Raw genomic sequence first — 16,178 nt, forward strand, 5'->3', positions numbered from 1 at the left:
TTAGCAAAGGGTTTTGTGGACACCGCCAGCCCTGTAAATGTCTGCAGAGATCCCAGCTATTCATGGGGATGGGGTGCTTTTTGATTCTTGGGGGAGGCCATCAATCTATTTTGGCAATATTACTTTCCATTAAAATTAGTCTCACTTTAAAGAGCATATTTTGAAGTTAATGACATTTCTTCTCACATAACACTGCCTAATAATACCAGTCATGAACTCCTCTCTCTTGACACTACTTTGGGATTTGTAATATGTTAGGGTTAGGGCAAAAACCTCATTCTGAATAGATAATAATCAAAATTTACTGTAAAGATCCATAGGAGCACAATATTGATGTGTTGGGTTCAAATAAAGAGTGTAACACCATGATCTCCAGTGTTAGGATATTCTGCTAACACAAAGCACCCCTCTCCAACTACGGTGCACACACAGTTCTCCATTATTTTATGCAGATTGTTTTATTGATGAAGGTTTGATTAGATATTGTTGTTCTTTTTCTGGGAATTGCTTGGGGCTCCTCTAGGACATAGAGCAGTATACAAATAATGAGAAATACCTAACATGACGAACAGCTTACAATCTGGAATAGACACATGAAGGTGACAGAAAAAAAAAGGAAACATCAATAAGAACTTGTGAATTATGCATCAACTTCACATGCTTTGGCTTAGTTGAAATGCTAATGGACAGCAGCTAAACAAATATTCCTTCATTCTGGTTTGGATTTACAGAGTGTTCACATTATCTGTGAAACATCTGCAAAATAAAGGCAGGATAGTAAGTAAGTAAGTAAGTAAGTAAGTAAGTAAGTAAGTAAGTAAGTAAGTAAATAAATTCCCAATGTCTTTATTCAATCTCCCTGTCACAAATATAATTTCTGTTCACTTGTCTTTTTAAAACATTTTTTCTACCTCATTTAGGAACAACCAACATATTGTTATGAAGGTAAAAGGCCTTAAAATAGATTTTCCAGATTATCCTTTCAGGCACCATCATTTTCCTGTTTGTGTATGGATGTATTTTGTGTTTAGCCCAGTTAAATAGTTTAATTATTTATCTATGTATCTCTCTGGCAATGACATCTGCATCAGTTCTGTATTTGATCTGCAGAATAGTTGGCATCTTGGCAATGGAAGAACAAAACAGAACAGTTAGAAACACAGAATGGCACCATAAAAATAATGCAGAAACTCACTTTAAAAGTTTGTGGCGAGGATATTTCATGTGACCTTATTTTGGATATTTATTGTTCTTTTATTTTAATTAAATTTGTACCTTTACCTTGCTTTTCTTATGAGAACTTACTGAAGTCAATATATTTTTAGATATGGCACAGTTTTATTATTCATTCTAAAACTTCTGCTTTTATTAATCGTTAAGTTATACCTTAAGAAAATAATATAATTAATTGCATTTTTAAAAAAAGAGTGAAATCAAATGCAGAGTGTCTGGCAAGCTCATGGAATGGATATTTATCTGTTTTCCTCCGACAATCTTACTCTCTTACTAATTTTTTCCCTAGTGATTGGAAGCCCACCGAACACTGTGTCTTACAGCACTGCAACGTAAATGGGACATCACTCAAAATTAAATTGACAATCTTCTACCCCAATTTTGGTGATTCTTCCTTCTGTTGCAGCTCTCTAAAATATAGGTTATAATATTCAGCATATTCATCAACTCTTTTGATACATGGATTCTAGCTCTAAAAATTTTGCTTAGCCAATTTCCCCCTTAACTTTTGTTTTTAAGTTAGTTCTACATCCAAGTTCCTATTTGCTTGTGTATTTTAATTAACTATTCTTTTTTAAAAAAAACTTACTGAAACAGCCACAGATGTTTTCCATCACTGTTGTTTCTTAGCCGTCAAACAGATTTTACTCCCTTTTTCCTAGCAGCTTCTTTTCTTTGCATCCAACTGTATTTATATATGAATGTTTAGCGCGGGTTATCTTTTTAAAGTGTCTATGAATGCAGATTTAGGCAATTGGAAAGTATCTTTGTTCATCCTGAGCCTCTATTCTATTTTCATATTTTGTTTAAAATTATTTTTATTGTTTCATAGTTGGATTGTTTGTATTTACCTATAAACAAAGACAGTGTATTCAAATTAATGGAGACTCTTTAATTATAATAAAACTATGGCAAGTGTAATGCATCAGTAAATCAATAAAGCTGGTAAAAATTAGTATTGTTGTTAAGAAATTAAAATATTAATTTTTTTGTTAGTCAACAGCAGTTGAGAGAGATTATCCAAGTCACTCAGCAGCTTATGCTTTAGTATTACCTAAATCATATTAATTTGATCTTGTGAACTTATACCATCCACAACTGCTATAATTACAGTACAATTAAATGTGGTTGTTCCATAATCAGTAACATGAACTTTTGTCACCTTTCATTTTATACATTGTAATTTTTGGATTTATATAGCTACAATGGTTAATATGAAAAGAAAAATTAACTAAACTGAATTAAACATTTTTGAATGGTCAGGGAAGGAATGGACTGCAACAGTTTATGTGCTATAAATGTAATGTAAGATTTGTGGTAACGTTGGGGAAGACTCTACTTAACCTCTTAGATAGTAAGAGGAGAGTGATGAGTTTTATGGTTAAATTCAATCTGAAATTGACAGAACATGCAAGCAAGATTTGCTGTTTGTTGTTGGAGACTGGAATGCCAGAGTTGGAAATAGTCAGGAGGAAATGTAATTGAACTGAGGGCTTAGGCCATAGGGAACAGAAATTAAGCAGAATGACATCAGTTTTTACCAATGCAGTGATTTCTTCATTGCTAACACAGTCTTCAAGCAACTAAAACAATGCATATGTAGTGTACATGGATATCACCAGCTGGAGTACACATGGATCGAACTTCCTTATTATTGGTATAAGGAGGTAAAAGACTTCAGTTGCAACAACAAAGACATGGCCAGAAACAGATCACAAGCTTGCTCATGTGCATGTTCCAAGTCAAGCTAAAGCGGAAAAACAAAGCCAATCTGTTTCCACAATATGATCTTGAACATATATTCACCATTTTCAGGAAGAACATCCTGAATTGCTTTGAAGTTCTGAACCTCATGGATAGGGAACTAGAGGAATTAGGGAATTAACTTAAAGAAGTTAAGGATGAATATGAAAAGTGACTGGCGAAAATCAAGAAACAGAAGAAAGCAAACTGGATGTTAGAACAGATGGTGAAAATTGCCAGGAAGAGAAGGCACAGCCAGGAAAGACAAAGATGTCAAGAAGAAATGTTATAAAGAATCTCAGAGACAAGAAGCAGTATTACAGCAACATCTGTAAAAACATCAAAGACAGAAAACAAACAAGGAAAAACAAAGATTTTTTTCCCCCAAACTCCAAAGTCAGAAGAAGATTCCAAATTAGAATAAGTAAACTGAAGGAGGTCAGTGGACAGATAGTAACTGATCAAACAAAGATGGAAACGTTCTGATGGAAGATGGAAATACTGAAATATCCTCTACTGATACCTTAGATACCTTATTTCCCATTTAAAGAACCTCTAGTACTAGCAAATGAAGTTAAATCAGCACTCTGGTCATTACCATTTCAGAAGGCCACAGAAGGCTGATAGAATATCTATGGAAATATGGCAAACAATAGAAGAAGAACCAGTAAACTAACTATGCTAGCAAATATGGAGAGCAATATGGTAGCCAACAGATTGGAAGAGGTGAGTCTACATACCAATACCAATACCAAAGCCAAAGCCAAGGAAAGGAAACTTAATAGAGTGTGCAAGACATCATACAATATTCTTAATTTCACATGCTATCAAAATAATGGTTAGGATCATTCAACAAAGATTAGAGGTCTACATGAAAAATGAGATGCCAGATGTCCATGCTGGTTTTAGAAAATGTTGGGGACTAAGAGACATCCAGCTAATGCATGCTGGATAATTGAGAAAGCCAGAGAATACTCAAAAGAGTTAGTAAGTGTTCATTGATTATAGAAAGGCCTTTGAATGTGTTGACCATGACAAGCTATGGAATGTCCTTAGGAAAGTTGGAATTCCAGCATATCTCATTTGCCTTATGTACAACTTATATATAGGACAGGAAGCCACAATCCACGTGGAAAATGTAGCCACTCGTAGGGAATGCGACCTTGGTGTCTTGTACCGATCTTGTGTTCCAGCCCCTTGAACTCATCCCATTTATCTGGCCAGCAGATCTTTGGAGGCCCAGCTGGGTATTGAGTGTGGCACCAGCCTACACTACAGGGTTGGGGAGGGGGTGTGGCTATTGTCATCAGAGAATCTCTGGTGGCCTCTAGGAGCATTGCTCCACAAGTGCTGAGTTGTGAGACCCTTTTTCTTAGGTTGGGTTTGAGGGACCAGATGGGAATGCTGCTGCTGTGCCAGCCTCCTTGCTGCATAGGAGCTTCCCTGCCTGAGCTCCTGTACCTCACTGCGGGACTGTGTAATGAATGACAGACTGGCAGTGGAGTTCCCCAAACTTATAGTTTTGGGGACTTCAATCTGTCATCCCTTGGGGGTGGGGTCAGGGGGTCAGAGGTAGCTTAGGAGTTCATGGAAACCATGACTTCCATGGGCCTGTCCCAGGTCATCCAGGGCCTAACTAGGAATAGTGATTACACACCTGATTTGATGTTCTTGTCGGAGTGGTGCTTATGTGATTTGGAATTGGTGGACCTATATTTAGTCCCCTTGTCATGGTCAGATCACACCTTGAGGCAGGACCTATTAGATTGGTCTGTCCCTGGTGACTGATGGACCCGGATGGGTTTCAGAAGGAGCTGGGAGTTATAACTGAAGATCTGCTGCATAGTCTGGCAAAATCCCTAGTCACCGCCTAGAACAGGAAGGTGGCTGTGGCTCTGGACAGGATTACACCCATGAGACCTGTCTCGATCCATGGACCTCATCACTCAATTCCTCTGAATTGAGAGGGATGAAATGGATTAAGAGAAGTCTAGAGCACCACTGGCGGAAGATAAAGAATAAACTCAGCTGAACATGGGTCAGAGCTGCTATTGAAGCCTACTGTCATTTGTTAGGACACCTACCTTGTGGTGATTCAGGTGTCGAAGCATAAATACTTTTTCACACTAATTGTGTCTGCAGATAATTGCCCAGCAACCCTCTTTAAGGTGACCCATTTCCTTCTGGGGAAGGAGGATACTGAGATCTACCTGCAGTGGCGTGCTGAGGCATTTGCTGATTTTTGGGAGAGGTTCTTGCCTGGTTATCTGGGAATGGTTTGACCCTGTTGCTCCTGAGGAAGTGGAAAGGATCCTAGGGAGTGTGAGTGCTACCACCTGTATTTTAGATCCATGTCCCTCCTGGCTGGTGAAAGCCTCCTGGGAGGTGACATGTGCGTGGGTTCTGGTGGTGATTGATGCTTCTCTGGGGGATGGGGTGGTGCCCTAACCTTTTCAGGAGGCTGTGGTCCACCTGCTTCTTTAGAGGCCATGGCTAGATTCCACCTTGTTGGATAACTTGCATCCTGTCTCCAATCTTCCCTTTTTGGGGAAGGTTGTTGAGAAGGTGGTTGTGCTGCAGCTCCAGAGGTTCCTGGATGAAATGGATTATCTGGACACTTTTCAGTCAGGGTTCAGGCCTGGCTATGGGATGGAAAAGGCATTGGTTGCACTTTTTGAAGATCTCTGGCAGGAGCAGGATGGGGGTAGAGTGTCCATCCTTGCTCTACTTGACCTCTCAGCGGCCTTCAATACTATTGACCATGGTATCCTTCTGGAGTGGCTTAGGGGCTGAACACAGGAGTGGGGGGCACTATGTTGTCCTGGTTCACTTCCTTCCTTTGTGGCCATTTCCAGTTGGTGTTGATAGGGAGTGAGAGGTCTGGCCCTTGGCCCCTGCTTTGCGGAGTTCCACAGGGTTTGGTACTTTTTCCACTTCTGTTTAACTTCTACAAGAAGCTGCTGGGTGAGATCATCCATTGCCATGAGGTGACATATCATCAGTATGCTGATGTTACTCAAATGTATATCTCAGCCCATGGTGAGCTAAGTAATGCTGTGACCTTCCTTTCCCAGTGCCTGGAGGCTGTTAAGGTCTGGGTGGGGAGCAACAGTTGAAACTGAATCCTGGCAAGGTAGAATTGGGTTCTACCCCTGGGTCTGGGGTTGGGGCTCTTTCATTCATGGAGAATTGCCATCTTTGGACTTGTATGGGGTTGCGGACCAGACGGACCTGATGCATAATTTGGAGGTTCTCTTGGACTCATGACTCCTGCTCGAGGAGCAGGTGGCAGTCGTGGCCAGGAGGGCCTTTGCACAAATATGGGTTGTACAGCAATTACACCCTTTCCTGGACCAACAGGCTCTGCTCACAGTCACCCATGCCCTAGTCACCTCCTGTCTTGACTACTGTAATGTGCTCTACATGGGGCTGCCCTTGAAAAGTATCTGAAAGCTTCAGTTGATTCAAAATGTGGTGGCTTGCATGGCTTTGTGCAAGTCTAGCTGCATTGGTTGCCGATTTGCTTCCAGGTCTAATTCAAGGTGCTGGTTATCACCTTTAAAGCTCTACATGGCATGGGGCCAGGTTATTTGAAGGACTACCTTTTCCCAGATACATCTACCCAGCCCATGAGATCGGGGAGGCAGGGAATGATACAGGTGTCCCCTGCCCCCCACCATTAAGGAGGTCCATCTAGTGGGACCGAGAAGAAGGACCTTCTCTGTGGTGGTTCCCTTCCTATGAAACATCATCCCTGCAGAGATAGATTGGTCCCCATCTTAATACTCTTCTGAAAGGCCCTGAAGACATGGTTTTGCCAGCAGACCTGGGGATCCCATGTTGATGCAGAGCCCATCAAGTGGTTTGTTTGAATTGTATTGTTGCTGCCAACCATTGTATTGTTGCTGCCAGGGGGGTGGGGTGTAGTGGGTTTTGTATTTGGGGTTTTGTTTTTGTAAGCCACCTGGAGTCACCGTGAGTGAGTTGGGTGGCCATATAAATCTCATAAATAAATAATTTAAATTAAATAAAAACATGGCAAAACAGCCTGGCCCTAGGTCAGCAAAGGAGAAAAGGTGGGGATTTTTTGTTGGGTTTGTGTGTGCGTGTGTGACTTCTGTCAGTGCTGACTCCTGGTGACTACCTGAACTAGTCCCTACAGTTTTCTTGGCGAGATTTTCAAAAGTGGTTTGCCATTGTCTTCTGCCTAAGGTTGAGAGAGAGTGGCTAGTCCAAAGTCACCCAGCTGGCTTCGTGCCTAAGGCAGGATGACAATTCACAGTCTCCCAGTTTCTAGCCTGGTGCCTTAACCACTAGACCAAACTGGCTGTATACCTTTTTATTTATTCAGTCTATACGCTGAATATATATTGAGTGATGATGGATTGAAAGAAGATGAGCATGGTTTTGTAATTGGAGGGAGAAACATCAATAGCCTGTACTGTGCTGATAATACTATTCTGATAGCTGAAAATGCAAGTGAGCTGGAAGCTCTAGTGATGAAAATCAGGGTTCACAGTGAAAAAAATGGGGCTATGGTTAAATACAAAGAAGACCAAGCTTGTAATAGATACCGCAACTAGCCTTAGAGTTGACAGTGAAGTTACTGAAGTGGTAGTTAGCTTCTGCCTTTTAAGATCAACAGTAAAGCAACCAGCAGTCAAGAACTATGCTGCAGACTAGTACATAATGGGTTAGTATTGAAGCTTTGGAAAAGATATTCAGGTGTTGAGAAGACACTTGAGAATATCATGGATAGCCATGGATATTAATAATATATGTCCAATCAATCCAGGGTTCTCATTTGAGGCACAAATATCGGGCTTAAATTATCATATTTTGGACACACTGTATGAAGATCTAGCTCTCTTGAGAAGCCTATGATGCTGGGAAAGGTGGAAGGAAAAAGAAGAGGAGGACCAGCAGCACAGTGCATGGATCCGATTATATTAGCATTGGGTACATTATTGGAGAACTCAACTTGAAGGGCAAGATGAGGACATATATTATTCTGGAGAGGGTCTATCTATGTAGTCACTAAAAGGTGACACTTACTTGATAGCACATGATCAATCAATCAAAGAAGGTCCAGCTGAAGTAAGACCAAATATGTACTTTTCAACTATTTATTTTATTAAATCTCATGGCATGGTTAAGATCATTGTCTGCTGGTTGTAGGCTTAGTTATATCAAAGTGGAATTTTGCTGTTTTTGTGGACCACAGTGTGTTTAACTGAAAAAATAAACAACAGTAATGGGAGGCAGCTGCATATTTGTTCTCCAGTTTCCATGATCTATCTCTATCTCTATCTCTATCATGTACCTGTGAATCTGTGTATCTATCATCTATTTATGCACATTACTTTTTTTAAAAATGAGAAAGTAAGCATTTGCCACCAGAAACATGCAAGATAGAATATGGCACAGAGAAATGCTGGGGAAAGAAATGAAGACAGATAAATAGGGAGAGAAGGATTATGGTACTAATGTATAATTAGATTTAATTTACAGGCACATATGTTGATTAACAATTGTATTTTCTTTTGTTTTAGAAATCTGTTTTAAGGTATATTTTGTTCTCAGAAGATGCTGTCCAGGTAAGCTAAACTGTTTTAATGGCATCACTCTGATTTGGGAACAATCCAGGATTATGCTTTTGAACAACTTCCTCCTTCAGATATATTGGAATTATAGTTCCTAGAATTTCTGCCAACTTGGTCAACTATCCAAATATCTCTGAATAGGATGATTCAAGAAAGATAGAGAGGCAGGAGCTCTCTCATCAGTTGTATCCTGGTGGTTGATTAACTGTACCATGTCTCCTGGACAAACTTCAATGATTTGACTAGAGTTGGACACAGTTGGCCTTATGAAATTCTTTGTCAAATTTGTAGGCTGAGAAACTCAATGGACAATTCTTCCAAATTGTTCCCGGAAAAGAGGTAATTCTACAGACTTTCTTGTGGGAGGGATTTGTCCATGGTGATGATATAGGAAAAGTTAAATACTTGAAATACATTAAAGGTGTTGGGATAGGAATCCTTCTAAGTACAATAATAATATTATTCATCTTTACAACATTTATCTTATTAGGATTTTAAGTTATCTATTTATATCAATTATGTCACTATCACAAACAGTCGGCACCCTGGGTTGCAACAGCCCAAACTGGAGGCTGCTGGGGACTGGATAGTAGGGACAGGTTCAGGGTCAAACTTGATCCCCATCTGATTCTGGGGATATTCCGTTTTTGACAGAGTTGGGGCTCCCTGTACAGATCAGGTTCATTTGTGGAATTCTTCTGGACTCAGAGCTCCTGTTGAAGAGAAAGTGGCAGCTATGGCAAAGAGGGCTTGGCATAGCTTCATCTTGTGTCTGGGTCTGTTTATTAAAAAAAAAAATCTTCAAATTCTTGTTTCCTCTGTTTTATAAAAGGTGAATCATTCTTTAATAATGATATTTTAAAATACCATCTTGAAAAACCTAGGACTACTTTTTCTTACAACAAGTGATAGTGTTGCTAGAGCATGGTCAGATGTTGCAATAGGGCCTTTATTACATTTATCCATCTGATCAGTTAAGTTTTGAGATAATAAAAAATAATCAAGCTGGGAATAAATCTGATGTGGAGTTGGAAAAATGGTATATCCTTTCTGTGAAGAATTTAAAACTTGCAATCTAGCTATCAAATTAAACTCCAACATATAAGTGTAATCTTTTCCTCCTTTGAGAATTAAATTTAGCTGGAACAGTATTATGATCTAACATCCTACTAGATCACTTATTTCTTTTTCCACATTAGGTGTATTAAGCTTATCAGTATTTTATCTTGGCTACGCTGATATAAGATTTGGAGCTATAGTGTAAGAGTCAGTTGTTCTGCAAACACAAGGGTAATCTGTAAAAGTTCACAGGCTAGAGTTGCCAGAACCCCTTGCACTAGAAAATGTTGGCTTCTTCTCTCTGGTTGACTATGACAATCAATGTCTTTGATATTGTGAAATTGCAAAATAATTAATTCCTTTGGTGTTAAGGGTCAAAGTTATTAGGAAAACAGTAGATGTTTTTGCTGGGACAAAGAGAACAATGTTTATTTCTTGCAGGTCAACTAAATATGTCGCTTTGGTGTTTTGCCTGGAAATTGGTGGAAAATAGGAGTGGGAAGAGATTTCTGTGCATTTAAGGGCTATTCTGTTATTTCATGGCTTCCCTATGTAGATTTAAAAATTAATCTACTAGAAAGAAAACAACCAAAGGCTAGATTCTGGCAAAACCACCTGAGAAATTTCCATGGTATGTGTATCTGTACATACTGAAAAGCTATTTTTTCTCTCTTTAGGAAGTAAAACTTTCTACAACACTCACAATGAGTGAAAATTATTCTACTTTGACCAGAACCTCAATCTGGAAGTTCTAGCCCAGAAATTAGCACTTTTACAGGAGCATCATATAGGCTAGCCTTTCCAACTAAATGCCCTCCAGATATGTTCAATTACAAACCCCAGAGAATCAGTTTGAGAAGGTAGGTGTAGGCCAATGTTTCTCAGCCTTGTCAGCTTTAAGATGTGTGGACTTTTATTTCCAACATTCCCCAGCATCTTAAAGTTGACAAGGTTGAGGAACACTGATGTAGGTGATATTAAGGTTGGGCAGTTGGTGCCTAATTCAGGGCTTTCCCAGCAGAAGGCTACAGAATTAGCACCATGCTCTGACTCAGTGGATGAGTTCTTGTCAGTACCCCCATCTACCCAGCTCTGCAAAAGTTTAAGACTGCAAAAATTACTGTAGGTTATAAGAGTCCACTCAGCATCTTAGAACTCTTCATCTTTCTGGTCTTTTCAGCCTGTATAAAGTGTCAGTTGGATTTAGCTCCCTGCTGAGGCAACATCCTCTTACGGAAGTGAGGATGACATGAAAATTAGGGAAATATGCTGGCAACAAATGATGATGAATCAACAGTTTGCCAGAATAACTGTTAGAATTAAAAACTGAAGGGAACAGTTCCAGCTCTAATGTTGGAATGGTCAGATGAGATGTAAGACTTATGGCAGAAAAGGATAAACCTCTGCCTGCAGTAGCTCCACTACTGTTTTCTAGTAGTTATGTGGAGTTCTACCATTTTGTACTAACAAGGTGGTCTGTCTTTAGCAACTATGAGATGGACACTCTTTTAGCTGTCCTAATTATTGTTTAGACTGAATACAACTTCAGGTTTTTGGAGGCTGTAGGCTCTCCATCGTACCCTCTCACAGATGGCCATCCGCTTGACCTACAATGCTGATGGGCATTAATAAAACAAGCAACAATAAAAAAAACAAATTGAAAGAACACATACTCACAGCAACACAAAAGCATACAACCAGGAATATCCAGACAGGCTCACCAAACACTTTGACTCAATCCCCAGGGGAAGGACCAGATCTTCAGTGCCTTCCAAAAAGCCAGCAGAGTTGGGGCCATCCGAATCTCAGGGGTTATGCTGTTCCATAGGGTCAGTGCCATAACAGAGGAGACCTACTTCCTGGGTACCATTACATGTCATGATTTACTAGAGGTGATCTGGAGCACACCCATATGGCTAGAATGTGTGGACAAGCAGAGATGACTGGAGACAGGTGGTCCTACAAACCTGTCCCTATACCATGAAAGGCTTTGTAGGCTTCAACGAGTGAGGATGTTGGAGGAGGAATACTACTACCTATGCTACTTCTACTAATAGAAGCCCTATTGCACATTTCATTGTTTTTTGTTTAGTTCAAAATACATTTCATTGTATTTTGTTTATTTAGTTCCACTGAGGGACTAGGAAGCTTTAAATACTCTAGTTGGCAATTTATCTCCTTAGTTCTTGTTCACCTCTTAGTGCTAAGCCATGACTATTTCTGTTCTCCCTTTCATTATGAGTAGCTTAATTCATGGTATGACCTTACCCCTTTTCACTGCTGGCTGAGCAGAGGATTGCTATCCTTCTGCATTGTCTTCCTTGCCTCTGGAACTGACTCCAAGGGATATGCTGGAAAGGGGCCCAGAGCTATTTGAAAAGAAGGAAGTAGATGGACAAGGCAGGAACTGAAAAGCAGTTGCCAGAACTGGGTGGTAAGAGGAAGCCAGCATTACTTTCAGTTGGGGTTTAGTGCCCAGTTATGCCAGCTTCTGATCTCTGATCTACTTTAGAAGATTTGTATTCTAAACTTTAGGAGGGGTGCTCTCAAGAGAGGTACCAAACTATATGAAAACTATTTTATTTATGTGATTTATTATGCCTCTTTGAAGAATAGCAAAGTGGTGTACATACTTATATACAATGCAACCAACCCATACATACAGTATATAAAATTCAACATTTTCTGGTAACATTTACATCTACTGGAGGAAAAACCCAGAAGATCATGGCATTGTAGGCAGAAGATATTCCGTGGAGGACTCCACAGTTCAACCCTGAGCTACATATATTCTCTTTTATGAGAAGATATTAACATAGGAACCCACTTCAAGTGCTGCAGCCTGTTGGGTTCTATGCAGCCCCCTACCCAAGCCCCTACTCATCTGCCATGGAAATGTAGCAACACATAGGCAGTCTTTGACCGGGATTTTTAAATGTCTCCCCCCCACCTCCACCAATATAACACAATCTCGTCAGAAAACAAGTTTAAAAAGAGGCAAAAATGATTGGCCCACCCAATCTGGTACCATCATGGCATTATTGTCAGACTTCTTGTTAGTCTCAGAGGCAAAGTAAATATTCAGTCCCATGAGGAAAAAAGGAGTTGCTCATTCCATTATACAGTACAGAGCTTTAAAAGCAGGAGTTGAAAGGTGATCACTTTGAACTGTGCTCAATGATATAGAAAAAAACAGTGGAATTATGTTTCCTGACCAGCTCCAGCAAGTAAGCCAGCCAAAATCTATGGGTGCCATTAGGGAGAGCTAGGGGAGTGGTCTGCCCTGCTTCACCTAAAGTCACCTACTACTTTCAAGTGTAATCACAGTCACTGTCCCATCACTGGCATTAGAGTATAATTCAACTGCCAGTTGGATTGACTTTTGTGTAACTTGTACATGAAGTGAAAATGGCAGCTTGCCCTTCAACTCAGATAGCAGAATGCATAAAGGTTGATAAGCATTGCAATCATCTAACCTGTAGTTTTCCAGGCAGAAATGACCACGGGCAGAGTAGGGTATCTCTGTTCTGGAAGTTTGCAGCATGGTTCAACTGACGATAGGATGAATCATGGATGAACTTAAATAATTCCTTTGTGGCATAATATAAGCAATGGCATATTTTGGTGCTCACAATGAAAGTTGTCCCCTCCCTCAGCTAAACAGTATCAGTCACTATTTATTGGATTGATTGGAGATGAGCAACCTTTGGTAGTCTGGAAGCCTCACTTCTTTTTAGAAGGGCAAAAGCCACAGAGTTATTGGGGCAATGACCTAAACTGGACTGGATCATGTCATGCACGCAGGTAGGCAGAGCAAGGATTTTCTTATATTTTGTTAATGAGTTTTGGGCTGGGAGTCCTGGACTGTTTTTCTTTTTTAATCTTATCTTGCTATTGATGCTGGAGTTTTTGTGTACTTCCAGCCTCAAACTGGGGGGAAACCATGCTGCTGAGCTTTGCCAGTTGTGGTTGGAAGACTCTTCAGGACCTGGCCCTGGAGCCTCAGGTTACCCACTCCAATTTAAATGAGTGGGAAGTTTCAAGGGAATTACCCTTCCCACCCACATGCGGTGGATCTCTCTGTCTCCACAGGGCCACAGTTTTTCTGTTTCCATCTGCTAAAACTGCAGCTGTTAATATTTTTGCCCCAGAGATATGCAGCCAGGAAGTGGCGGTGGGGGGATTTTCTTTTTTTAAAAAAGTATTTTTGTAGCTTTAGTATTGCTATTTTCCAGATTAACTTTTGGGGGATGACTGATTAAGAAAGAGACATTTGGCATCCATCTCACTCCAGCATGTCCCTCTGTGCATCGTCTCACAAGGAACGTTCTCATTTGCCACCAATTCAAGATCTCGGATGTAGTAAAATAGAAGCAAAAAACGGCATCTCTGAGCAGAGCTCTCCCATCCCTTTCAGCTGCAGCCAAGCTGCTCTGGCTGTCGAGCACAGTCCGATTTACATTCCATCCTCTTATATGGAGAACAGACACGACTATTCTGCCATGGCTTTCTACAGCCCCTCGATGATGAATTACAACATTCCGGGCAATTTCAGCGATTCAGAAAATGCCACTCTAAGGCAGGCGGCGAGTCCAAGCATGTTGTGGTCCAGCCCTGGTCACATCTCTCCTCTGACATTGCACTGCCAATCGTCAGTTTTATATGCAGAGCAGCCAAAAAGCCCATGGTGTGAAGCACGACCTGTGGATCATGTCTTGCCTATGCACAGGTAATTTTAAAAATTATCTATCTGCTGCCAAATATTCTCTCCAGTGTAGTGTGACCAAGAAATAGAGTGCAAGATGCCTAGGCCAAATGTCTGAATGATTGTGGTAAATGTAGGTCATGAGGTGAAGAAACAAATACTTAGAAGATGACAAGCCTTTTTCTCTTCCTTGGAATCTGTCTAATACAGTATTTCTCAAACTTGGCAACTTTAAGATGTGTGGACTTCAACTCCCAGAATTCTGGGAGTTAAAGTCCACGGATCTTAAAGTTACCAAGGTTGAGAAACTCTGGTCTAGTAGTAGCTGGAAGGGCCCATCTGATTTAAATGGTGAAAATAGCATGGATTCTTCCCCCAGCATTGCTTCTTTGATCAAATTAGTCGTTCTTCCATTCACAATCTGGTTTCAGAGTTAGGACAGCCAATCAGAGATACCCCATTCAATATCTATTTTTGCCTCTTTGCTTTGAAATAATTAAAAGACTGAAATTCTTAATATTTATCCATGTTCTTAAGTAACTCTTATTTCAGTGAGAATATATGAACACAGTTCAGTCACAGGTATAGACATTGGAAGCTGGAGCTAAGATGAAATTTGAACTTTCAGACATTTGGCTTGACATTTGGGGGATGATATAAAAGAAGAGAAATCTTGGGAAAGGATTTTGATGGAGCAACAAATATATTCAGGAGAGGACTATTTTTAAAGAAATATTACTGTATTTTTGATTATGCAATACCTACCTCATAGTATTTGTCCTGTATGCTCTGCTAACTATCAATAGAGTTCAATGGGATTCAGTAGATTGCAAGGCTGGTATTTTCTTTTAGGAAAAAAAGGACTATATTTATTAAATAATTGACTTCCCCCCCCTGTACATGGAGAATTACTTTTCTGGGCCATTCTTGTTCTCCTATATACAATGGATGGAATTAGCATATGATAGACCAGTGTTTCTTAACTTTGGGAACTTTAAGATGTGTGGAGTTCAACTCCCAGAATTCTGGGAGCTGGCTGGGGAACTCTGGAAGTTGAAGTCCACACATCTTAATGTTCCCAAGGTTGAGAAACGCTGTGATAGACTCTCAATATAATTGGAATATGGGAACCTCAAACCAGTCCTTCATTTTGCTCCTACGTACAGTGGACAACTTGGAGAATATGGGAAGCATGCAGATAGGACATGATGTCAGGGCCAGCCAAGAACAATGTCGAGTCAGTGTATTCCAGACTCCAGTTCTTTATTGCTTTCACCTTACAGACAGAATCTTGCCAGACTAAAGCTGCTCTAACTGATGTAGGGGTAAATAACCTGGGAGACTCTAGAGCAGAGCTACCTTGAACCCCTTAACTTTCCCAGCAACAGTGTCTGGACTGTGAATCTTCTTATCTGCCTGGGATGCGCTCCCTCCTTCTTGGGAATCAGCAGCCGTGCCGAAATCCACCACACGTGAACACAATTCCATCCTATTTTCATCAGAAATTGGCATGCAGAGGTGCAGTGCCTCTGATGCTGGGGGAAGTATATAACTATCATGACTAGTAGCCACTGATGGTTTTCCATCCTCCAGTAATTTGTCTAATCCAGTGACGGTGAACCTTTTGGGCTCAGCGTGTCAAAAATGTGGAAAATACCTGACTTGACTCTGCTGGTGTGTCACATTCCCCCCCACAAAACAAAAGAGAAATGATACTTTACATACTGATTTATTTTTTAAAAATCCAATCCAATCATGTGTGGTGCAGTCTTAGTTACCGAAGAAACTGAATGAACAAAAGGCGAAAAAAGTGAAGAGATGATAATGGGATTTAT

At 40.3% G+C, this 16,178-nt stretch overlaps 1 protein-coding gene across 1 annotated transcript in view; it reads left to right on the forward strand.

Annotated features, from left to right (window-relative positions):
* Positions 1 to 13,885: 13,885 nt before the first annotated feature.
* ESR2 (estrogen receptor 2) overlaps positions 13,886 to 16,178 on the forward strand; it is a 60,381-nt gene continuing 58,088 nt past the window's right edge. The window contains exon 1 of the mRNA XM_063290435.1: positions 13,886 to 14,367. Within this exon, the coding sequence (XP_063146505.1) occupies positions 13,934 to 14,367 (434 nt within the window). The 5' untranslated portion in view covers positions 13,886 to 13,933. The remainder of the gene's footprint in view (positions 14,368 to 16,178) is intronic.

This window comes from Candoia aspera, chromosome 1 (genome assembly GCF_035149785.1).
Source record: "Candoia aspera isolate rCanAsp1 chromosome 1, rCanAsp1.hap2, whole genome shotgun sequence".
In the NCBI taxonomy this organism is placed as follows: domain Eukaryota; kingdom Metazoa; phylum Chordata; class Lepidosauria; order Squamata; family Boidae; genus Candoia; species Candoia aspera.